Source organism: Odontesthes bonariensis, chromosome 6, assembly GCF_027942865.1.
Source record: "Odontesthes bonariensis isolate fOdoBon6 chromosome 6, fOdoBon6.hap1, whole genome shotgun sequence".
In the NCBI taxonomy this organism is placed as follows: domain Eukaryota; kingdom Metazoa; phylum Chordata; class Actinopteri; order Atheriniformes; family Atherinopsidae; genus Odontesthes; species Odontesthes bonariensis.
The window spans coordinates 37,857,496-37,881,781 of record NC_134511.1 but is presented as its reverse complement, the minus strand read 5'-3'; the positions used below and the strand labels follow the sequence as shown (position 1 = coordinate 37,881,781).

The following is a 24,286-nucleotide window of genomic DNA, read 5'->3' as shown; positions in this document are numbered from 1 at the left end:
TCACATCTTCTGGAAGGCTGTTCCAGATTTTAGGAGCATAAAAGTGAAACACAGCCTCACCTTGTTTAGTCCTGACTCTGGGCACCAGCAGGAGACCCCTCCCTGAGGTTCTCAGAGTCTGAGTTGGTTCATATAGCTCTAACATGTCAGAGATGTACTTTGGCGCTAGACCATGAAGAGACTTGTACACAAGTAGAGCTGTTTGAAAGTCTATTCTCTGAGCGACAGGAAGCCAGTGCAGAGACCTGAGCACTGGACAAATATGGTCGTATTTCCTGGTTCTAGTCAGGACTCGAGCAACAGCGTTCTGGATGTACTGCAGCTGTCTTACAGCCCGTTTAGAGAGCCCAGTGAGCAGGCCGTTACAGTAGTGTAACCTGCTGGAGACAAACGCATGGATCAGTCTCTCTAAGTCTGGTTTAGACACTATTCCTTTGATTCTGGAAATGTTTTTTAGATGGTAAAAAGCTGCTGATGTTACAGATTTAATGTGGCTGTTAAAGTTCAGGTCTGAGTCCAATAGTACCCCGAGATTTCTAACTTGATAGTTAGGTTTTAGAGAGAGAGTCTCAAGGTGACTGATAATACTTTCTCTTTGTTTCTGTGGGCCACAGACAATGATTTCAGTTTTGTCTGAGTTTAGCTGGAGGAAATTGTTTTGCATCCACACACTGATCTGTTCGATGCAGTGACACAATGTATCTACAGGCCCGTGTTCTCCTGCCGTCAGTGACACGTAGATCTGAGTGTCATCTGCATAGTTGTGGTAGGACACATTATAGCTGCGTATTAGCTGGCCTAGTGGAAGCATGTACAGATTGAACGATACAGGTCCCAGGATTGACCCCTGGGGAACCCCACAGGTCATAGCCATTTGGTCTGAGACACAGTTACCAATTTCAACAAAATATTTCCTGTCCTCCAGATAGGACTTGAACCAGTTTAAAGCACGACCAGAGATTCCCACCCAGTCTTCTAACCTCTGTAATAAGATCACATGGTCAACTGTGTCAAAGGCAGCACTCAGGTCCAGCAGAACTAAGACTGTGACTCTACTTGCATCTGTGTTCAGGCGGATGTCATTTGTCACCTTGATCAGAGCTGTCTCAGTGCTGTGGTGGGGCCTAAAGCCTGATTAGAAAGTATCAAAAGCATTGTTAGACAGGAGAAAGTCACTAAGCTGTTGGTATACAACTTTTTCTAGGACTTTGCCTAAGAATGGCAGGTTTGATTTGGGCCGGTAGTTGTTCAGTACTGTGGCATCTAGATTGCTCTTCTTTAGAAGGGGCTTAATGACAGCAGTTTTTAAGGCCTTTGGAAATGTTCCAGTCTGGAGTGAGATGTTGACTAGATGAGCGAGTTGTGGTAACAAACTGCTCAGCACAGACTTTAGGAATCCAGTGGGCAACTCATCAAGGCAGCACGTTGATGAACTCAGACTGCAGATGATCTCTTCGACTGTTTTGTCAGTAAATAGCGCACCAGAGCGAGCAAATAAAGCAACAGAATGTGAGCCTGTGCACGGAGTGTGCAGTGGACGCCATGAGACAGGGGAGGCAGCAGAAGGAGCAGCAACAAGGGACAATGGCAGGAAAAGCAGGAACACAGTGAGTCAAAACAACATCCTACCTGTTCCCGCTGTAACAGACAACATGGTAAAATACATCCCTGCCCAGCCGAGAATAAAAAGTGCAGAAGGTGCAATAAAATTGGACATTTTGATGCAGCATGTCAGACGAGGATGCTGAAAGGCCCAGCAGCACCACTGATAGAGACGAGATGTTTTTCCTTGGAGAAGTTACTGAAACAGGGTCGGAGATAATGGATCTTCAGAAAATGAGTGGCTTGTAAACTTACCTGTCAATGGCAGCACTGTGGAATTTAAAATAGACACTGGGGCAGACATTACTGTAGTGTCGCAGGCTGCATTCAAGAGATTGCCACAGCGCTCACAGCTGGTATCTGCTAGGAAAAGACCCATCACCAGCCCTGGCGGCGAAGTTAAGAGTATTGGCAGGTTTCTGGCAACAATTGAGTACAAGGGAAAGAAATACAGGTTCTGGATAACTGTGATTAAAGGGACATACTCTCACAACCTCCTGGGATGGGACTGGTCTTGAGAGTTGACAGCATGGACACTGTAATGTTAAGTGATGTGTTTGGGGATATTGGCTTGCTTAAGTGTGACCCTGTAAAAGTTTAACTAAAAGCTGACTGTGAGTCCTACTCACTGAATACGCCACGTCGCATCCCGTTTCCCCTCATGCCTAAGGTTGAGGCTGAACTCAGACGCATGCTGGCGCTGGGCATAATTGAGGAGGTTACGGAGCCCTCAGACTGGTGTGCCCCAATGGTTTCAGTTGAGAAGAAGAACAAAGAGCAGGTGCGAGTGTGTATTGATCTAAAACGTTTAAACAAAGCAGTCAAGTGCAAGAGGTACATCCTGTCAACATTGGAGGATATTGCTCCCAAACTAGTTGGAGCTAAAGTGTTCTCAACCCTCGATGCTTCCTGCGGATTTTGGCAGATCCCCTTGGATACTTCCAGCCAAAAGCTGACAACATTCATAACCCCAATGCGGAGATTCTGCTTCCGACGTCTGCCATTTGGTATCACCTCTGCTCCGGAAATCATGCAGAGACAGATGTCGACACTGTTGAAGGATCATGATGGAGTTGTCGTGGTAATGGATGACATACTTGTTTATTGAGCACTCAGGAAAGAGCACGACACTCGTCTTGATGCGGTGCTGAAGACCATAAAGGACAGTGGTTTAAAGTTGAACAAGACCAAGTGTCATTTTGGCAAAACAGAAATACAGTACTTTGGCCACATCACAAGTGCAGAAGGCATGAGACCTGATGGTGACAAAAGCCCAATTCGCACGGGATAAGTATAACCTATGGACCCCCCGTAATTCGGAATAATTGCGGAGAATGTCTGAGTTCTTAGTCCTGTGCGAATGCGCCATGTCCGTAAGATTTGTGGGGTAATAATTCCGCCGCGAATTACCTACTGTATTTCGGCGAAACACAGACGTCCTGTGGTAATTTAAGTCCCGTCTGAACGCACACCTGTGTGTTCAACCTATGTGGACAACCAGGTACAACGGGGCAAAACAGGAAGTTACGACAATTACTGAATATCCGCTCATGATGTCTGTGATTTCAGTAAATTACAGACTTTTGCTTGTCCCGTCCGAATGCGCCACAAAAAATACAGAGGTGCGGGGGTAGTTGCGAGTTACCAGTGATCCATAGGTAATACTTATCCCGTGTGAATTGGGCTAAAGTTAAAGCCATCACACAGATGCCAAGTCCAACCAATGTTACAGAACTCAAACAGGTTCTGGGTCTTGTCAACTATGTTGGAAAGTTCCTGCCCGGCCTCTACTCTGAGCTGCATCCCATCACTCCCCTGCTCAGGAAGGGAAATTAATGGGTGTGGAGTGGTGCACAAGAAGAGGTGTTTCAGAAGGTAAAAACTATTCTTGTGTCAGCCCCAGTACTTGCATATTATGATGTCAACCGCAACACCGTCATCAGCGCTGATGCAAGCAACTACGGATTAGGAGCAGCATTATTGCAAGAACATGAGGGGGAGTTAAAGCCAGTGGCATTCTGCTCCCGCACGCTATCAGATGCAGAGAAGAGATACTCCCAAATTGAAAAGGAGTGTCTTGCAGGCGTGTGGGCATGTGAACGATTCACCCGCTATGTGCAAGGCATGGAATGCTTCCGTCTACAAACGGACCACAAACCACTTGTGCCCCTAATAAACAAATATGATTTGGACAAAGTCCGTCCAAGGTGTCAAAGACTCCTGATGCGTCTTCCTGAGGTTCAATGTGGTGGCTGAGCATGTCCCGGGAAGCACCTCGTCGTAGCCGATGCTCTCTCTGGGAGCTCACTCACTGACGGTGGTGATGAACACACAGACCAGGAGGTACAAGCATATGTGGAGTCAGTGATGGAAAATGCACCTGTCTCATCACAAAAATTGGACAAAATCCGCTCAGCAACACTACAGGATGAAGACCTGCAAAAGAAAGTGCAGTTCATTAGGAACAGATGGCCACCAAAGACAGCGCTGCTTCCATCCCTGCATGGATATTAGTCTGCCAGAGCTCACCTCTCTGAGACCGATGGACTGGTTTTGTATCAAGATAGACTAGTCATCCCTACTGTACTTAGATCAGAAGTGCTCAAACAGCTCCATGAGGGACACCAAGGTATGACAAGGTGTCGTGTTAGAGCCAGGATGTCAGTATGGTGGCCTTGGATCAGTGCAGAGATCACAAAGACAGTGTCAACATGTAAGTTCTGCATTGAAAACAAACCCACTCAAAGTCGGAACCGCTTCTCACCACATCTTTATCTGAGGGCCCCTGGCAGCGCATTGCTGCTGATTCGTGTGAGTTAAGAGAGACAGAATTATCTCAATGTGACTGACTACTACTCGAGAGACATTGAAATTGCTCACCTGTCTTCGACATCCAGCCACCAGGTCATTACCAGGCTAAAAGGCATGTTTGCAAGATGGGGGATCCCGCTGGAACTGGTGAGTGACAATGCCACACAATTCATCTCGGGTGAGTTTCAAGACTTCTGCCAAAGGTATGGGTTTGCACACATAACCACCAGCCCTCACTACCCCCAGGCAAATTGTGCCGTAGAAACTGTGCAGACTGCTATGCGCATCTTAAAGCAACCTGATCCGTATCTTGCTCTGATGTGCTACAGAGCCACCCCGAGTGCTGCTACTGGGGTGAGCCCAGCTTTGCTGATGACTGGAAGACACATCAGGACCACACCTAGGCTGGAAGACAAACCACAAGCTACTACTGTGAACAGACAGCAAATCCAGCAAAAGGATGCTCAGACTAAATCAGCCTACCAGTTCTTCTATGACCGCCATCACTCTGCCCTGCCACTTCCTGAACTTCAAACTGGGCAAGCCATCAGAGTGAAACTGGATGGAGAAAAGGGTTGGAGACTGTCTGCTAAAGTCATTGGCAAGAGCACTGAAGTCTTACAATGTGAAGACAGACAACGGTGCGGTGCTGCGACGCAATAGAAGACATCTGCAGGCAGTCCCGGAGCCTGCTGACCCTCCAGACAAGCAGCTGCAGCCCAAGGGACCTCCGCTGCAGCCGCCCAGCAGCTCTCCTTCTGTAGTTGGACTCAGCCACAGAGACCCTGCTTCTGTCCAGAGACTGAAAGATCCACCTATGATGCGTTCACCACCCCAGTCATCCCCAGACAGGGCTGTTCAGGTGACATCCAGAGGTCGTGAGGTCAGGGTACCTCTCTGATACAGAGACACTTGAACACTTAATGAAACTCTACTTCACACTGTTTCCTGTTTTTCTAAGTAATTTTGTGGGGTGAGATAGGTATGGAAAAAAATAACAATATGTTCCTTGGTTAAAGTTATGTTCCATATGTTCAGAGTGTTATGTTTTGGGTAAGATCTGATAATGGACAGGATAAATAGGAATTGGAATTATACAATCGCCTGAGATCACAAAAAGCTATGCTGATGTAATACATCAACCACCCAGACACTGTTCTGAAAACTGTTCACACATCATGGGAACAGTAACTATTGGGGGCAGAATAAACCCCACGTTGCTGTGGACGGCGGGCAGTCTACCCCAAAGTCCTAGAGTGCGACTGTTATATTCATGTTTATCTTTAATTGAAGTGATGTACGTCTGGTTTATTTGTTTACGTTTAAACATTTGAAAAAGGGAGATGTGGTGATAAGCAACTACAGGTTGCAGTAGTCACGGCAGGTGACGCCACCAGGGTGCGCATACATGAAGACGTTTGGTTCCTCCTTTTATTACCATCGACACATGACAACCCCCCAAGACACAAGTGCCTTTATAAAATATAATAGTCCCATATAAATCTTTTTAAAGCCTATTCATACAAATATTTATTGTCTTTTTTGTCTTTTTTTCTTTTGTCCCAACAGAATTCTGATGGTGCCACCCAAAAAGATAATTGTCTGGAAATGCTAAAACATCAATGCGCAGTCTGATAACCATCTCCCAACGAATATTTATTTCTCTGCGCAATAATGCTGCACCTTCACCCACAGGATCGTTGTCAAAAGGACATGCCATGTTGGTGAAAAAAGTCGCCTCCTACTGTGCCTAATGGACTTCTAGAAGTAGAAGAACTAGTCTACGCTAAAATTCGCTCTGCTGACTGAATGAATGAGGAAATCAAATGGCATGTGTGGCTGAAAGAGGGCGGAGACAGAGAGAAACTCGAGGTTCGTTGAGTAAAACGTTTCATAGAGTCTGTTACTACGGTAACTGACCGATAGCTTAAGTTACCTCTCTTTGTGAAACAGGCTACAGTTACCCCTCTTTCTCAGGGTTGAGTTACCTCCCTTTGTGAAACGGAAAACTCAGAGTTCCCCTCATTTCAGGGTTAATAAACTCAGAGTTTTCACTAAACCTGCTTTGTGAAACGGACCTCTGATCAGCGTGGTGAGCCTATCTTCCAACAGATGTCTAAGGAGGGACTGACCATGAACCATTGGCATATTGTTGTGATTTCTCTGCCTAGAACAAATGTGATTCATGGGGGCTCGACCTACAGGTACAAATGTCCAGGTTACAGATATTGTAGTTTACCATCAGTAGTCTTGGCTCAACTGCTCTGAACTATTAGCATAATGAGGGGAAATAACAGCACATTAAGCAGAAGTGGTGATAATGTTTTGGCATACCAGTGTATCATCAAATATATTTCACTGTGGCACACCTCAGCTTAGTGTCATGCTGTTGCCATGTTTATAGATGATTGTATGTAAAGGGAGCCTGCAAAGATATGAGCCTTTAATCGATACTAAATTGTTTCTAAGGAATAATTTGAGACAGAAAATCAAATGCTAAACAGTTATACAGTATAAGTTGTTTTATTCTTCACAATGTGTTGCCTTTGGATGTATGTTTAACATGAGACCTGGAAACTTGTGTAAAGATATTATGCTTTATGCATGGACTGTGCTGCAAGACCCACAATGGAAGATATAACAAGGTCATGTGGTGTTAACAGTCATATACTTAAATGACCCATCCTTTTTTACAAACTATCTTCTGAACATTCTGTACAAAAGATAGTACTTTTCATAATTCATTGAGGGCTCAAAGTTCTGTGATTATTTGTCTCTGGGTGCAAAATGATTGAACAGCTGTGTTCACACTAATTGATGATGCATCGGTTATCTATATCTCATACCAAGTTAAAGATCTGAACTCACAGAGAGCTCATTTGAAATGACAACTTCTATCCATTTAAAGAAGTAGTTGAACAATGAGACATGAAGTTCAAATTGCTTAGACAATAAATAAGTAATCATTCACAAATCCAGGCAAGCACCAAATGTATGAGAGTTGCCATTACTGCAGTAGCATCTCTCTGTAATTTGTGCTTGTTAGCAAGCTTGTTGTCCTGAAAAATATCAAATTTACTGTCTCTGAAATGTTAACTTTGATGAAAACGTCTAAAAAAATCTAGAAGAACATGTGCAGTTTCTGGCAGCAGCAGTAGCAAACTTCAACTCAGGAAATGGATGAAAAAAGCTCAAGCCTTTAATTCAAGAAGCATGCCCTTGTCTGAGATTTTGCTGTTTGCAAACATTTCCTGGTCATGTAGAGAAGAAAGGTGTTCAGCAGAACTCATTCAAGAAAATGAACAGAAAGGACTTTTGTTCCCAAAAAAACCAGTATGGTAAGTTTTGGTTAATAACACTCAAGCTGTACTTTACTAAATGTACTAAGATATAGCTGTAAAACCTAACATGGGGCAACAGGTGACAACTGCTATTCTGGCTACAGTTAATGGGCACTCAAGAAAAAAATTAAATAAATAAACTATCAATTAATTGAGGAATTCTTGTGAAATAGGTATTAGTTGTTCTAGCAATGGGAACTTAATTTCCACTTAATTCTGCCAGTATTATGAACATAGCATGTAAAATGGGGGCAGCAGCTCAATGCTTAATAGGAATTGAGCTAAACAGTTGATAATGTCAGAATTTTCTGTCAAAATAGAAGATTAACTAAATGTGCTGCTGCGACTGTTCACAGGCATCAGCCAATGGAGGGTGATTGACTTCCAACCACAGTTACTATGGTGCCACAAGATGGAGGAGCAAATAAATTAGTTGTGGGATTCATCGGTAGCCAAGATTGAGTTGACTGAAAAAAGCTAGCGTGGCCGTGACCAAAGACGATGAAAGCAGACACAGCACTAAGCTGGGGACAAAAAGTCAAATATTTTGGATCAAACAAACGGTTAACTTTGATGAGACATCCAGAAAAGAATTATATACACTGCTCACTTTCAACTAAATCTGTACATTAAGTGAGTGGTTCTGCTTTGAAGTTTCCCAGCTGTGATGATCAAAAACCATTTTACAGAGCGAGAGCAAAATGTTTTCCGTCTGAACCGTGAACAACGAAAACAAAACATTGTGTGCACCGAACACATGGGTACTGTATATTTGGACAGCAAGAGGAACGCTTCCTGAAACAATATCATCGTATTTCATTGCACAGTAGCTTTAAAACAACAACAATGATCAAGGGCCACAGAGAGAAGGATGCCATTCATGCTCCGGCATACACACATACATGCTCACACCCACCTTTGAGTAATGCAGTGAGGATGGCAAGGTCAATGTCCTGATGACCCTCAGAGCCCATCCGGAAAACTGTTATCTAGACAATAAAAAAAAAGAGACAGAAATAAAGAGAATGAGAGATAGGAAGGAACACAAGTGAGTGTCTGTTTACTACACAAGCAGAACTGCCAAAAAGAGGCTCTTTTTTTTCAGTCACTCGTTCCTTCACATCCCGAGCATGAATGCTTTCATTTCCTGAATTAAACTAATTTACTAAAAACATGGCTACTAAGAGAAGAAGAGAGTAATTTATCTGAAGTAGTGTACTGTATCCCCTCGTTGGACTCTTCTCTGCCCTCGCTTGTCTCCAGGGCAGAGGGCGTCACAAAACTCAAACACAGTGTCTTGTACACAGCTCTTAAACACAGCTCTTGTAATTAGCGTTAAAAATGTATATTGCATATTGTAATATCCACATTGCCTATCTATTCTACTGTCTTGTAAATATTTTAGTAGAGTACTTATGACATGACATGTTACGGCATGTTATGTCCTGTCTTGTTATGGTAGCTGCTGTACGGTGTCCTGTCCCAAGAATTTCAGTGCCCAGTCCGACTCTGTTTTTCTGTGTATCTGACAATAAAAGACTTGACTTGACTTGCATTCACTGTGGGGAGGGAATAAGGGAATTTGGTGAAAAGGAAAAAGCAAAAACAAATAACAGCATAACAAAGAAGCAGATCAAATTAATATCAGCTACTAGTGCTCTCCATTCAAATAGACGGTTTATTTTTTTTTGTGTATTTTTCTTTTACAATATTTGGATTGGGCTCTAGTAAATAGCTAATGTTGCAGTGAATGAAAGATTGTGTCAGCTGGGAGGAAAATATGTAAAAGGAGGCAGCCTCTCTGGATTTATGGAATCATATACAGTAGCAAGCTGTGCACACATACTGTACAGGCGCTCACATGTGAGGGCACACGTGTTCATATGTGTAGATGCGTGAAGGGCACCTTGTTGGGGCTGTGTGTGGGAGAATGTGTGTTCTGAATGCCTGATGAGTTATTACTCTAATCCTCACATCCAACCATTCCCCTTGCCTCTGTTCCCGCAGCCCATCTCCCCCTCCTCTAAATGACTGCATTATGTGGAGCTCCAGGATTCTGCAGGCTTTGTTGATGCAGTTGTTGTTGCTTCTCCTGGGCAAAGCTGTAGTGCTGTGAGTTTTCCTCCCTGAAACTGTTCTCCTGTCATGCACAATAAAAAAAAAAAAAGACTAAAAGTAATCAAATTCACAATAATGATTTACAGATTCAGTTAAGTTAGCTCATTCATCATTTGCTCACTTTATGTTGATGACTTGTTTCCTGTTTGAGAGAAGTATGAGCAGTCTGTGTTACAGCTAGTATAGTAAAAGCAGTTATGAAGGCAGATTATAAGCAAATCTCTATCTATGTGCTTGTGTCCACGTGGCAGTCTAATCAAAGGGTCTTTCTCCAGGTGAAATAGGAGTGCAATGAGATGTGAAGCCATAGATTGCAAGCCTCCTGAGCAGGAACACCAATGAGTCATTAGTGCAGTGTGTAATTTCATTTGCATCTCTGAGTTAGGTTGTTTTACAGTGTGTGTCTGCGTATGTTTGATAGTGTGGCCAAAGATTATCATTTGCAACAACGGATCAATACAAACGTTGTCTGTGCTTTCTCATGTTGTGACTTGTAAATATATGCATCCAAAGCCGTGGTTATCTATTAAAATCAAGTGAGCAAACAAAGAAAAAGAGTTAGCTCCTGAATAAATTTTTTTAAGGGTGTGTTCATGTATGTGCCTGATATAACCCACCTAATACAGAAATGTGTTCTGCATATTTGCAAATTACTCCCTGCAGTTATGATTATGTATTAGCAGAATGGGGAGTTCCCCAACACACACACCTTTACACACACACACAGGGTACCAGGATTCCTTCAGGACAAATTGTATTATGGTAGAATATCTGAAAGATGATTACATAAGTTATTCGCGTTTATTTTTATTATTCATTTTAAATTAAGGCTTCTAAACATGTACCTCCTTTTCTTCCTGCCATTATCTATTTGAACAACTAATCTTACAAAACTGCCCACAAGACTGCTATCCCAACCAACCATCCTTTGGCTACTTTCTCTCTTGGTCTTTCTCCAATCAAACCATCAAGGTTACGTTGGATATACGCTCCCTGTTCAAACAGCTACTGTAGTACACACACTGCACAGCTAGGAAGCTGAGCAGGATATCTTCTGTGACATTGCAAAGGGGCTGGTTTAATCATAACACACCCACAGAGATTCATCAAAAGGTGAGAGTAAAAGATAAGCAGACACCTCTCCTTCAACTATTTCTTTCATCTTTTCCAAGGCAGGGTGCTCCCCACCACTTATTGTGAGCAAACTGGTTTAGAACTGTAGGAGACAAAAACAAAATTCTTCAAAGTGTTTTTGTTGTTATTTTGTTTTGGTTTTGTTTGTTTTTCCTACTCAAGATATAAATTCACCCATCGTTCATCGTACATTTTAGTTCCATTTTACAAAGAATGTAGGAAAGAAGGAAATATGTATGAGGGCAAAGTAAGATTAGGGTAAACAGAGAAGGGAGGATACACATCAGGCAGCAAGAAATAAAGTGTTTAAAATGACTAGAGGATAAAAGGAGCAAGATTTAGTGTTGACATAAGGATGCTGAATATGTGACAATAAGAGAATAAAATGTGGTGCCATCTTTGTCAGTGTGACTTGATTTTGTCAAAGGATTCCCATCCTCATCTTTTGAGGCATTAAGCTACATGCTCAAATCAACTGAAAACTGCACTTCACACTCCAGTGAATTAAGCTCATTACAAAACATTCATCTTCATTTAATGGGCAGAGACCCTGCTGATGTGGGTGCATGTTCATATTAGGACTACTAATGACAAATGCCGCACTTGCACTCACACGCTTGTGTAGTTCATCGAGTTGCCTAAAGCATCTTGTGCAATCAGTACCTTACTGGTGAACCTTAAATCTAACAGAAAACATTTAAATGTGTATTCAATGTATAGAATATTTTGGAAAAAAACTTTAAGGATATGCTGATCAGTACAATGAGAAAAGAGGAAAGAGGGAAACGAATTCTTGTTTCCATTAAATTTTCAACTGGTAATCTTCCTTATGTGTCTCTGTTTGTGGTTTCAAGTCGTTGCTATATGTTTTCATTTGCTCTCCACCCACCCAATTTTTCTCCATCTATCTCTCTAATAGTCCAAAAGAGTCACTCTCTCTTTTTCCTGATCTTCCTCCCACTTCCTCCCACGGTGGCTGGTGGTTCCTCCTCAATATTTAATCCAAATTAAACACATAAGTATGATTCTACACTTAATTATTTATACCAAGCTTTGAGTTGCCAAGACATGTATCCAGTGCCCCATTCAAAGAGGATAAGAGGTTGGGGAGTAGACAACTCCTTTAATTTGGAAAGGAATTGAATTCATGTGTTTTTAGCAGTGACAACATACTATGGTTATAGTTAAAAGCACATATTCTCGTGCAGCCTCTTAGCTTGCTCTATCTTTGTGTAGAGGTTCTAAAATGGAACATGTACCCATATGAGGGAGATAATTGCCCTTATCATCCAGAGAAATGTGATATGTTCTGTACAATTATCTTTCAAGGCACTTATATAATACATCATCAGTGTAAAACACTTTCACACATCTTCTACCCCATGTGTAAAACTCAATAGCTTGCACAATACTCTTTGGCTAGTTTTGCAATTAGTTCCATTTTCTCATCTTTAAAATACAGAGGCTTCTAATCTATCGGCTACCAGAGCAGAAATGAGCATGCACACTCAAAATAAGCATATCATTAAAGCAGATAATTGGGAAAATCTTTTGTAGCTGCAAAGAACACTTCTCAGATTTCTAATACACTGCCATGCAAAAACCACAGCAATACAATGTTACTATTTCGAATAGTGAAACTCATATTTTGTCCTCTTAATAAAATGCTTGAAGGCAAGATAGACCAAATGTATTCAATGATTAAAGTAACTAAATAAAAGCACAGATGGTACATACAGACAGCCTTTAGTATGATCAACAAAGCAGAGACAACAAGGAAATGAATGTTGCATCAAATGTCATGATTTAGTCAGCATGCTGAAAATATGGAAAGAGTCCTGTTGAGTAGAAACACACACTTGCACACCTCCTACATTAGTCTACAGTCCACCTTTTTCTCCAACTCTTTGGCTATTCTTCCAAAAAGCCTAAATAGATCAATTAAATCAAGGCCATACTATCACCATTTCGGACCGATGCACCGACTGCAGATTATGCTTCATTTTTCTACCAGGAAAGTGTCAACATATTTTATCCAACCCTGTTTCGTGACCCTGCTTCTGACTTGGGTGTTAATATGAGCTGCCAGTGCAAGCTGCTTCCATGTTAAAGCTCTAGTTCAACACTGAAGATCAGACACTTAGGTTGCTACAGGTTATGTTGAATACACAATGTCGCACAACATTTCAACCTCACCTTGAGAGTGATAGTGTCATATAGGTCAGAAAATCATCTAATATTAGAAAATTGTTTGATAAAGAACATGGGAATTTCACTGATGGGCTTCCCCTAGGATAATCTCCTTCCAATCTCACACACATACAGCAAACACTACACTCACAGCTTTCTAACATGGTGACAGAGCAGCAGGAACTTGAATCCAATAGAACAAGTGGAGTATTATAATTGGGAAAGGTAGAGCAGCACCACTTCTCTAACAAACACTGGCATCCTCCATGAAAAAGAGATTTGAGTTTGTCATTAAAAATAAATGTGTACATATGACGTAAAGACAAAATGGTTTCTGCTGCAGGGCTCGTATCTTAGAAATATTGATGTTTAAACACGTCAGCAGTATTTCTATAAACAATATGAGAAGGGTAAGGTTTACAAAGACCGTTCTTTGAAAGGAAAGACCAAGTTAAAACTATTCTTTCATGGGCAATTTTTGTAGTTTTAAAACCCAATTGCTACCAGGAACCCCAAAAAAGACATATCTAGCCTATACTCATCTCTTAATCTCATGTTGTGGCATTGTTGTGAGCTTACAATATAACCAAAAAATAATACTATCTGCTCTCAGCTTCAATATGAGAGTGGTAACACTTACAGAGAGCGTGAGCTTCAGATGATCTGAGCTTTACAGGTGTTCCTGCTCAATGATTCACACTCTATTGTTCTGCTGCTCTCGTGTATGGTGTTCAGCAGCTCCATCAGTGTGAGCATCAGTCAGCTCCTGAAATCCCACAGAGGGTGAAATCAATCCATTTACACGCTGTGCAGCCATGAGCAATGCTGGGCTGCCCACCAGATTCTGTGTACTCCAGTGTGTGTATACACTGTCTGTGTTCTGTTTGTGATTCACTGTGTTTTAATTCTTGCGATTACAGAACCGCAATTTACAAATGAAGAGGACAATGACTAAATATTTCACTGAGTCTTCCTTTACATTCCAGTTGTGTTTCTAGATGGTGTACTGGTTTCTGTCTCAGCACTTTTACTAAAGCTAGGATTAAATAAAATATGGGGATACGCACTTACATCCCATTACAAATTTCTTAGCAAAATACTACTATTAGTCAGTAGCAAGATAGTTCATTGATAGTACCCCTGCAAAACATGTAGAACACAATGATCGAAGCAAGCTGGGGTGAGAGCAAATGAGTAGTAAATGAGTTAGTATTGCAGCAGAGTGATGATGCAGTAAAAGTTGCTGGCATTTTTTGTTTGTTTGTTTGTTTTTTACCATAACGACGGCATTACAGTATTATCTTTAGTAGGCTCACAGTATGCTCCACATGTCTGGCCTCAGATCAGCTGAAACACTCAGTGTATTTAAGTCCAGGTTGAAGACACACCTACTTTCAGCTGCATTTGAATAAAGCTCCAAATCTGAAGCTTGACTTTCAAAACTCAATCATATTTTAACAACTGATTTTATCTATTGTTCTTATTTCTTTCTTTTTTGTTTAAAATTTAAATTGTGCTTTTTATTTCTTCTGTTTTAATGTATCTGTAAAGCACTTTGAATCACCTTGTTGTTGAATTGTGCTATACAAATAAACTTGCCTTGCTTTATATTGTGTTGAAATAATATTGCATATGATTTTGTCCATGAGAAATATACGCACTTTTGAGGTCACTCACAATGTGCTGTGTACTCCAAAAAGGAACAATGTTTAGGGAATATTGCATTTCATTGATTTCTCTCAGATGTGCCCTTTGCCCATGAAAGCTCAGTGCCAGAAGCCTAATCATGTGAGCTGGTGGAAAACATATGAATTACAAAAAATAAGGACAGTCATGTTTTTCTTGTGTGTGTAAATTTAGGGGGAGCTTCTAACCGACATCTGTAGATAACTGATTGCTTCCAAAATTTAGCAAAAAAACAACAATTCATGTTTTCTGCAAGTAGATATATATATATATATATATATATATATATATGTATATATATATATATATTAGAACTTAAACTGTTTGTCATCAGGGTTGGCTTACAACCATCACTGTGTCAAGTACAGTCTCTTTAGAAATGTTCATTATCAACTAAACTGGAATATAATGTATTTTTTTCTTTAAGTGCATCAGTCAAATAAATGAGCAAGTAAAAGACTTGATTAATATAGGTCTACAATGCTATTGAATGAAAAACTCCACTCTCCTGAGTGAACTGGCTAGCTGTGACACACATTTGCACAGAGGTCATCATTAATGAGTACAGTGTAACAGCTTTCTTATGAAAAAGGACATACCAATAATTACAGGCATATTCATTTACCACAACCTCACTTCTTTGAAACTTTTTTTTTTTTAGATTTCACTCACTATGTTCCAATTGAAAATATTATAATACAGTTCATGTGGCAAAAATTCCAGAGTACTTTGCTAGTAACATTGTTATGCACTCTATTCCATTAATTTCAGCTTCACTTATTGAGCCAAATGAAAACATTGTGGCTGGGCAACGATTAAAATGTTTAATCTAATTAATCACATGATTTCCCTGATTAATCACAATTAATCGCATTTGTACGCAAAATCCGAAAATTAATTCAAAAGTAGTGTTTAGCTTTTAGCATTTAGTTTTATTTTAAATGTGCTGCCATATGAATGAAAGTGCCATAACATTTGTTGTGCAAACACACTTTTAACATCAGCATCTTCCTGTAGTTTTTATGTAGAAGCCTCGCTCCACTGTCTGTTTCCTTGAATGACTTGCTGCTATCAGTTGTGTGTTTTGCCTTTAAGTGATATTTTAGACTGGAACTACTACGGTGATAAGACAATTCAATTTGGCAGTGTTTACAGATGACTTTGGTTCTGTCGACTCCGCCGTCTGGAAGAACTTTAAAATGAAAATGGCCGAGTAAAAGTTCCGTACCCTTCTCCATGTTTGGTGGATCCGCCGATTACTTTCTTTTCCGGTTCCGCAGCAGACAGCAACAGACTTTTACAAAATAAAAGCCTGTGAGCAACAGACTTTTACAATAATAAAATAAATAATAAAACAGGGGTGGTCTGTGGTTGTAGTGGGTTAAGCAGGCGCCCCATGTACAGAGGCTATAGTCCTCGCTGCAGTTGGACCCGGTTCGAGTCCCGCATCAGACGGCCTTGTGTTGCGTGTCGTTCCCCCTCTCTCTGCCCCCTGGTTCCTGTCTCTCTGAACTTTCTTATCCATTAAAGGCACTTTTTTAAAAAAAATTTTTTTATAAATAAAGTAAAATAAAACCTGCGTTAATGCGCGATAAAATATCTATCAGCGTTAAATAATTAACTAGTTAACGCGATAATAACGAGTTAACTCGCCCAGCCCTAGAAAACATTATTCTGGTCGTGGCCCTTGAGGTCAGAAACATATCTCATTACAAAGAGAAACTCAATTATTCTGAACCCAACAATGTTATTCTTGAAACCAGTATCTTCTTAGGTACACATGTAAGGGATGAATAATGGAGGGCCCAATCTCACCACTCTCTTTTTCCCAGCACAGTGTTTGCATAACCCAACCTTACCACAACTTTAGAACATGTTTTTGCCTAAAAACTTCATGACTTATGTCACAGGGACTTGTGCTTTGTGAAAGGAAGACACATCCCCACAATGTAACTGCGTAAAAACATTTAGGTCATATAATGACTAACACTACAAACACACACATACAAACTTGTTTTCCTTTCTCTAGTCCCTTAACCTAACTGTAGCAGTCACAGTGCCGTGTGGATTAAGAGTTTTTCAAACTTTGACAAAACCAACATTCCTGTGGGGGATGTTTACGTATGTGGATAAAAACCAGATCTCCATTTTCTTTCCACAAAGGAAAAAGAGACAGAAACTGCCTAATTTACGACAACCTTCTGCCCTTTTGAAAGTTTTTCAACAGACGCTTGCAATAAAAATTGGGATAAACTCGAATGAACAAAGAATCTTTCTGTTGGAGATGTGGGAGACTTACTATCTTATCTTCACCACAAATCGAAGTTGACACTTTAACACCCTTTCCCACAAGAGAACCGACCAGATGGCTACACACGAACTGAGAAGACTTCACTGACTCACTTTTAGTCGAACCTTAAAACTATATTAAATGTATTTGATAACCGTATACAATTTCTTTCAGGTTTCCAGCTTGATCACGAGACGCATATAGAGACAATTTGTACAATTCTGGCTTAAATATTGACAAAGAACTGATTTTGGTGGAAAATGCCCAACCTGCCTGATGGAACCACATTGCCCCCTAGTGGTCTGCAGTGTTGATTAGTTGAACATTTAAATTCCCGGGGACTCAGTAAAATGGACAAGATATATGCAACTATTAACTTCTAACGATGTCCCTTCGGTATCTATTTGGTATTTGTTTGGTATCCCCATTGTTAACACAGAAAATTAACATTGTGTGGTTCACTATTCATATGTCACGATTTCATAGATATTCATCTGAATTTTGAAAGTCATAATCATCAATTACGTTGTGTGTTATTTTGATGTCTTTATATTGCAAGTCTATGTTATATCTTTAATCTGCATATCTTAACAAGATGTAGTGTTTTCAGAATCACCGAGACAAATGTTCTATGAGACAGAGTAATGGAGAACTAAGAGTTTCTTTGTCTCATCCAGAAATCCCCACATAAAATGATGACTAAGATCGTCTTACACAAAGACACCCAGGCAGACGTTCACCACAGTTCAGGCATATCATTGGCTGAAAGAGTAGTGTAAGCTTACGTCATGCCCCGCCTCCGAGAATCAAAACCCGGAGCCCGCGAAAAACACACGCCTCTTGTTCCAGAAGAGTTTCAACCCAGAGTTTCAGAACAGAACAGAGATCACAGTTGCTCAGAGAGATTTGGAGATGATTTGAGAAGGAGAGAAGAGCTCACCAGAGTTTGGGAGTTTTCCCACAATCTCAGGAGAGAGCGGAAGGACGTGAGGATGAGCGATGCAGAGGACGACCTGAAGGAAGCCCTCCAGAACCCAGTGAGACCCCAGAGACGAGAAAGAAAGACCCGAACAAAGATAAGAACAGAATGAAGTTTTCCTACCCAGAAAGCCAACTCAAGCAACCTGTTATTAATCTTCTGTGAACTTAAGTTCACTTCATCAGAGAAGCAACGGACCCACTGACACTAAGAAGATTCGACCATCTAACCCCAGTCCTCGGCACCATCGTTCCCGTTTCCCAGTGAAAGAAGCAACTGAGAAGTCCGCTAAAGTCAGCCACCACAACCAGGAAGGCCCAGAGAGCGGAAGAGAAATCCCCTCGGACCCCGCGTGGCCGCTGCCGTGTTCCGAGCTGACTAAGCAGAACTTCAGCACAGTAAGACCGACCCGTTTTCACCTTAAAGTGGGTTTGATGGATGTCTCGAGGCTTTCACAGAATGATAAATTAATCCGAAATGTCAGTATTTAGCGTCAAATAGTCAGCCAACCCAAACTATTTGAATACATCCAGTATCTCCCCATTCCCCATATTTTATTTTCCATTCACTAAGTGTTTTATATAATCACCCATATTCAATGCATCTCCTGTTTGTTTTAAAGGTTCATGTTTTGGTCATATCATTTTAATAAATAGTTCATATATCTATATATATGTTATAATCACAGATTGTGTCGTATGCTTTCTTTACGTAATGTCTGTCCAACCAAACGAGAACTTCACGAAAGTAGCGAGATATGAGACTGATTATTAATTGATTATTAATTGATTATTAATTTAACATACCAGGATCGTAAGATTTTAACAGTTTTCCTCCCTGACTGTCACTTAAAGCAAGTTCAAATAATGGTAGGTGGTGCCCTTAATTCGAGGTTTAAAGCTGCAGTCTGCAGGATTTGTTGTTGTCATACGTAAAGTCCTAATTTTTGGCATTTTAAGAGTTTACATGATCTATCAGAACGCCTGAAATTGAAAACGGTGACCTCCGTAGTCGCAAAATGCAAGAAATGCTTATTTTTTAACCAAAAAATAAAAAGTTATTCAACTTCCTGTCCCGCCCCATCAAAACACATGAGAACTCGTGCACGTAGATGCGCGTACACGACTCCTCATTCATCAACTCACCTGTCATTTGCGATCATGGAAGACACAGTAAGTAGACTAGCCCGTAATGAAGTTCAATAGTCTAGATAAATAAGCGTGGGGACGAGCCTACCTTGTATCGCGCGTGCACAAACGGTGATTGACAGGCAGCAGAGCCCAGCTCGTAACCTGATTGGTTACCTTTTACCGGTCCGGTCTGCAATTTTGTAAACAAACCTGCTGGCTTTGGAGGGACCTAGCGGGACATATAGGGGACCTAGAGAACTCATTTTTTTTTTGTTTTGTATTTAATGTACTACTTTCAGAATCCCCGGACAGTTCCAGGCATTATGCTTGAAAAAGAGTTGCAGACTGCAGCTTTAAGGTTTATTTGAGACAGTGAGAACGTCTTATAAATCCTTATATTTGATACATATATAAATGCCCAATAACGCTACATAACCATCATGGCTGAATGTATAACAATCACCCTAATCCTAACCATATCTTAATTCTAACTCTAACTATAAAACCAGATTATAACCTTCAAAAATCCCTTTAAACATGTGGTGACCACCATTTAGTCTCAGCAAGACACTTTAGACCCCCCAAGTAAAGTGGGCTCTTCTTTTGGTATCTTATGAAAAAGTAAAAACAAGTATACACGCATACAAACACCCACACAAAGCAGCTGGTTTCAAGGGACTAAAACTACACCCCATGAAAGAGGGACCTGTTTGACTATTCTATTTGACAAGACTTTTGACTTAACTAAAACACTGCCAAAGGGATACAATGTGGAGGGCAGCTGGTCCCAGATGCATTCTGAATACATCTACATCTGTTTAACATTACATGTCATACATAAAAGATGGAGTAATAACATCTTCACTTAAAGTTTCATGATGAGAAAGATTCACTTGAAAAATGGTGTTTGAGTGATAATTCAGTGATTTTTTTTTGTGGTTTAAAGGGATTTCTCATAGACAGATGTTTATTTTCAAGTTTAAATACTGCTTCTTTAACTTGCTCCTTTGCACAATCACGCATACATATGTGCAAAGGTGTTGTAACTGTGGGTATAAGTTGTTGTCTTTGAAGGAGAATGACTAACCAGTTCCTTTTTCTTCATGCACTCCATGAGAATGATGAACAGATGTTGGGCCTGCGTCCGACTGTAGGTGAACGTCTTCTGGATGGTCACCAGCAACTGGTCTCGTAGAGACTCATTAATAATGCTTCAGAAAGTAGAAAAAGAAAAAGATAGAAATAGAAAAAAGTATTATGAATGGGTCAGATTGACAATTCAAGTAAAATGTAACTTTCTGCTTTCAGAACTTGATATCATACCTCCATCTTTAATTGGATATATTAAGCAATAAAAAGTTATGAATATATTTGAGAAAAAACATTTCTTAAGGATACAACTATCATAATTTTTTTCCTCTAAAAGGCTGCAGCATTATAGTGCAGTAGTCAATATAAAGTTATATCAATCCTTAGTTTATCAAAATGGCCACGGTAATTTTAAACCAAAATAAACTTAGTCAGATATTGTGATTAAAAAGAAGGTTGTGGAAGGTTTCAATTTACTAGATTCTCTTATCCAAATGTGTATCATGAGCATGAACATCATGTGCACATGTGATGTGCATACCCTCCTTCCTCTGAGTATTTATGTCCAAAGGCCAAGATGTCTGAGGCTCTTCCGCTGCCATCACACACCACAACAGGGACTGGAGGAGTGTCCCTGAGGTACTCCAGAACAATGGAAATCACATTAGGGCCTCCCTCTACGATGAGAGCCACCACTGGCACACCCTGACCAATGCCTGCACATGAGGTGGGAGCAGACAAAAACAAGAGGTGAGAAGCGATCGCAGAGAGAAAACGATGAAGAATAATACAGAAAAAGACAGAAATGCAAAAAGGAAACAAAGAATGGAGCTAGGAATAGAAAAAAAATTGAGGTGATAAATTAGTTTCAGAGCATCAGCAATGCCAGATTCATAAACTATTCTAAATTTGTGAGCAGCAAAGAATAAATTCGACACCTGTGAAGTCATATGACTCTCCTGCCAAGACACTTTCTAATTATGGGATAAAAGACACTAGTACCAAAAATATCCAGCCTACTTTTTGATCCGTGATGTATTCCTTACAGATTATCTAAGTGTGTGTGTGCTAGCGTTGCGCGGGCCGATGATTTTTACGGCCCGCCCCAACCCGACCAATCACGCAGCCAACCCAGCCCGCCCGACCCGAAAGATTACACAATGATTTTTAACCCGACCCCACCCGACCCGCTTAAAAAAAAAAATTAAATGAATAAGTATTTATTTATGTAGGCCTATTAAACATAAATGAACTGTCTGCGGTTTTGCAAGGGGGTGCGTAATGTCATAGGCTGCCAAAAGCTGCGCGCATTCACCCTTAATTTCCCTTGCATCAATACAGTTGCTACTCTAAAGTCTTGACCGCAGCACATCCATCTGACGATTATGGTTGTAATTCCACTTTTCATTGCCACATCAGACACCCAAGCTCTGTGCATGTCATATGAATTTAGAGAGAGAGAGCTTCACGTGAGTAGGCTGCCTGTTTGCTTGCATTCTGCGGTCTTCAGCATTGGTGCCGTGCGCAGGGGGAGAGAGAGCAAGCACACAAGTGCAGACGCTGTCAATTGGCATTCTGCTGTCTCGGATGTGCGTAGGTGTGATTTTAACGGTGTAATTATAATAACTGTCTGTGATCTGACCCGACCCGACCGCAACCCGTGGATTCTAAGAAAATAATGGCCCGACCTCACCCGGCCCGCGGGCTAGCCCGAGGGTCCCGCCGGGCTCGGGCCGGCCCGCGCATCACTAGTGTGTGCACATTTATGTAATCCATATTTCACACTGAAATCACTGCTTGCCAACTAATCACAGGCTATCCAGGGTAATTAACAGCTGCGTTTCCTGTCCATGGTCAAACTATATTCAGTGGTATATGACGGTATGTGAACCCTTTAAATTTTTCTTTGTATTTCTTTGCATTTCTTGTCCTTTGAAGAAAATGATCCTATATAAAATGTATTATATGCAGCAAAAATATATAAACCTTTACTCTCACTATTTGGTGTAACCATTTTGTCCAGCATTACTTGCAATGCAATGTTTTCCTTTTATCAAGCATAACACTCATTTAAACCAAAAACTTATTTTCTGGTTTCATCATAGGGCTGGTCAGAGTGCTGACTTTTAATTAAAATCCATTTTCTCAAATGAGACTTGAAACAATTCCATTATACACCATCTATATAGTTTGATGTTGTGTGTTTCATCCGTAAAGCCATGCCAGTCTGTAGCTGTCTGTATCTCTTCCTCTCTTCCAACAGTCAGCTTAGTGACGTTGTTGCTATTGTTTAAAAAAAAAGAAAATACAAGACAATGATTCACATTTAGTGAGCTGTGAAAATTAATTAACTTTTTCTCCTAAATGCAAATCAAAGTTTTGGAGTAGTGCACTCCATGTATAGACCAAGAAGCACTTTGAATATCATATGTGAATTGATGAATGTTCTTGTTATAAAGCACTTTGACTGGTCAACAAGACAAGAAAAAAAGCTAGAACAACATTAGTTCTTTAGACATTTGCTGCACTCATTATTATGGCTGCCATGTCAGCTGTCTTGGGATGAACGGCAGGGCAAAAACTGGACAGGCTGACAGCTCATCATAGGGATAGACGACCAATGAATACATTAACTCATACCATGGAATCCTTTATTTACCTGATGGAACTCGGATGTTGACTCTGCACAGAAAGGCCCCTGCTCGGGTTCAAACCATGAGCTGTGAGGTAGCGAAGCTCACAATGACTTTACATTGCATAATGGTTATTCTAATGCTGAATGTACATATGAGTATTTAGTATACATAAATATTTTAGACATGTGTACAGTATGATTTGCTGTTCAGTCCAAAAGCACAGAAAATACACATAAAGCCCAGTGCTAAATGGTTGAATCCAGACTCTTTAGATATGTTTATTTTTTCTTTAATTTTCTAATTGCTTGACACATGTATGTGAAGATCATTGTACAATAGATTCCTGCTCTTTAAAAAACACTGTGGCTTCTCACATGTGGCTGTCCTCCCACTGACCGAAAACACTCAACTTTAATTTAAATTTCAAATCTCAATCCTTATCCTGGACTTTTGTCACCCACATATATTTGGTATTGGAATGTTTCTGTTAACAATATTAAAAAACAAAGTATAGAATATTTTTATTTATTTATTCATTTATTTATTTATTATTTATTTGATTAGGACAATGCACATTAATCAACATATCAGCAAAAGCATCAATGTAAATATGCTGGAGTTAGCACAGTTGCTAAATTTCATCTGTGTCCTAAGGCAGGTATGATAAAAAACATACAGACAATACACCATGACGAATGGATATAACATGTAGAAATCTTACACACACACACACACACACACACACACAAAAAAAAGTCCTGATTGACATCAAAGTTAAGAGTCCATACACAAAATGGAAAAGACAGAGGGGTTACCCATGAGAGCAGGTCTGGGTTGTTTTCAAACACTGTTTAAGGGTCTTTTTAAAGGTGGTGCAATTGTTACAGTTTCTAACATGAGTTGGCAGTGTTTTCCAAGACGGTGTTCCTCTGATGGACTTTTTATTTAGTCCTGCCATTGTACATCACAGTCCCCTCTAGTCCATGCTCTGGTGTTTACGCTAGAGGATTTTGTCTTCATGAAATCCTGTAATAATGGAGGGGCTAATCCTTTCAAAACCTTAAAGATGAGACACACATCCAAAAATAACAGATAGCTATCAAAGTCCAAGATTTTGTACTTATTAATAATTTTACAATAATGGTAATGTATAGGTTTTTTGTTGCGAGTTTTAAGTGTTCTCTTGAAGAGAGACTTGATCAGTTTTAAAGTACTCTCTGATGTATGTGACCATGTTGTATATATTGACATATAGGCTGAATAAAACAGGACCCAATATT

At 40.4% G+C, this 24,286-nt stretch overlaps 1 protein-coding gene across 12 annotated transcripts in view; it reads right to left on the bottom strand.

Annotated features, from left to right (window-relative positions):
- Positions 1-24,286, bottom strand: part of trpm3 (transient receptor potential cation channel, subfamily M, member 3) — a 169,077-nt gene that overhangs the window by 37,601 nt on the left and 107,190 nt on the right. For all 12 annotated transcript variants that reach the window (XM_075468699.1, XM_075468703.1, XM_075468704.1 and 9 more), the window contains exons 7-9: positions 20,912-21,086; positions 20,369-20,492; positions 8,671-8,743 (exon numbers count right to left, since the gene is read on the bottom strand). In XM_075468699.1, the coding sequence (XP_075324814.1) occupies positions 8,671-8,743; positions 20,369-20,492; positions 20,912-21,086 (372 nt within the window). The remainder of the gene's footprint in view (positions 1-8,670; positions 8,744-20,368; positions 20,493-20,911; positions 21,087-24,286) is intronic.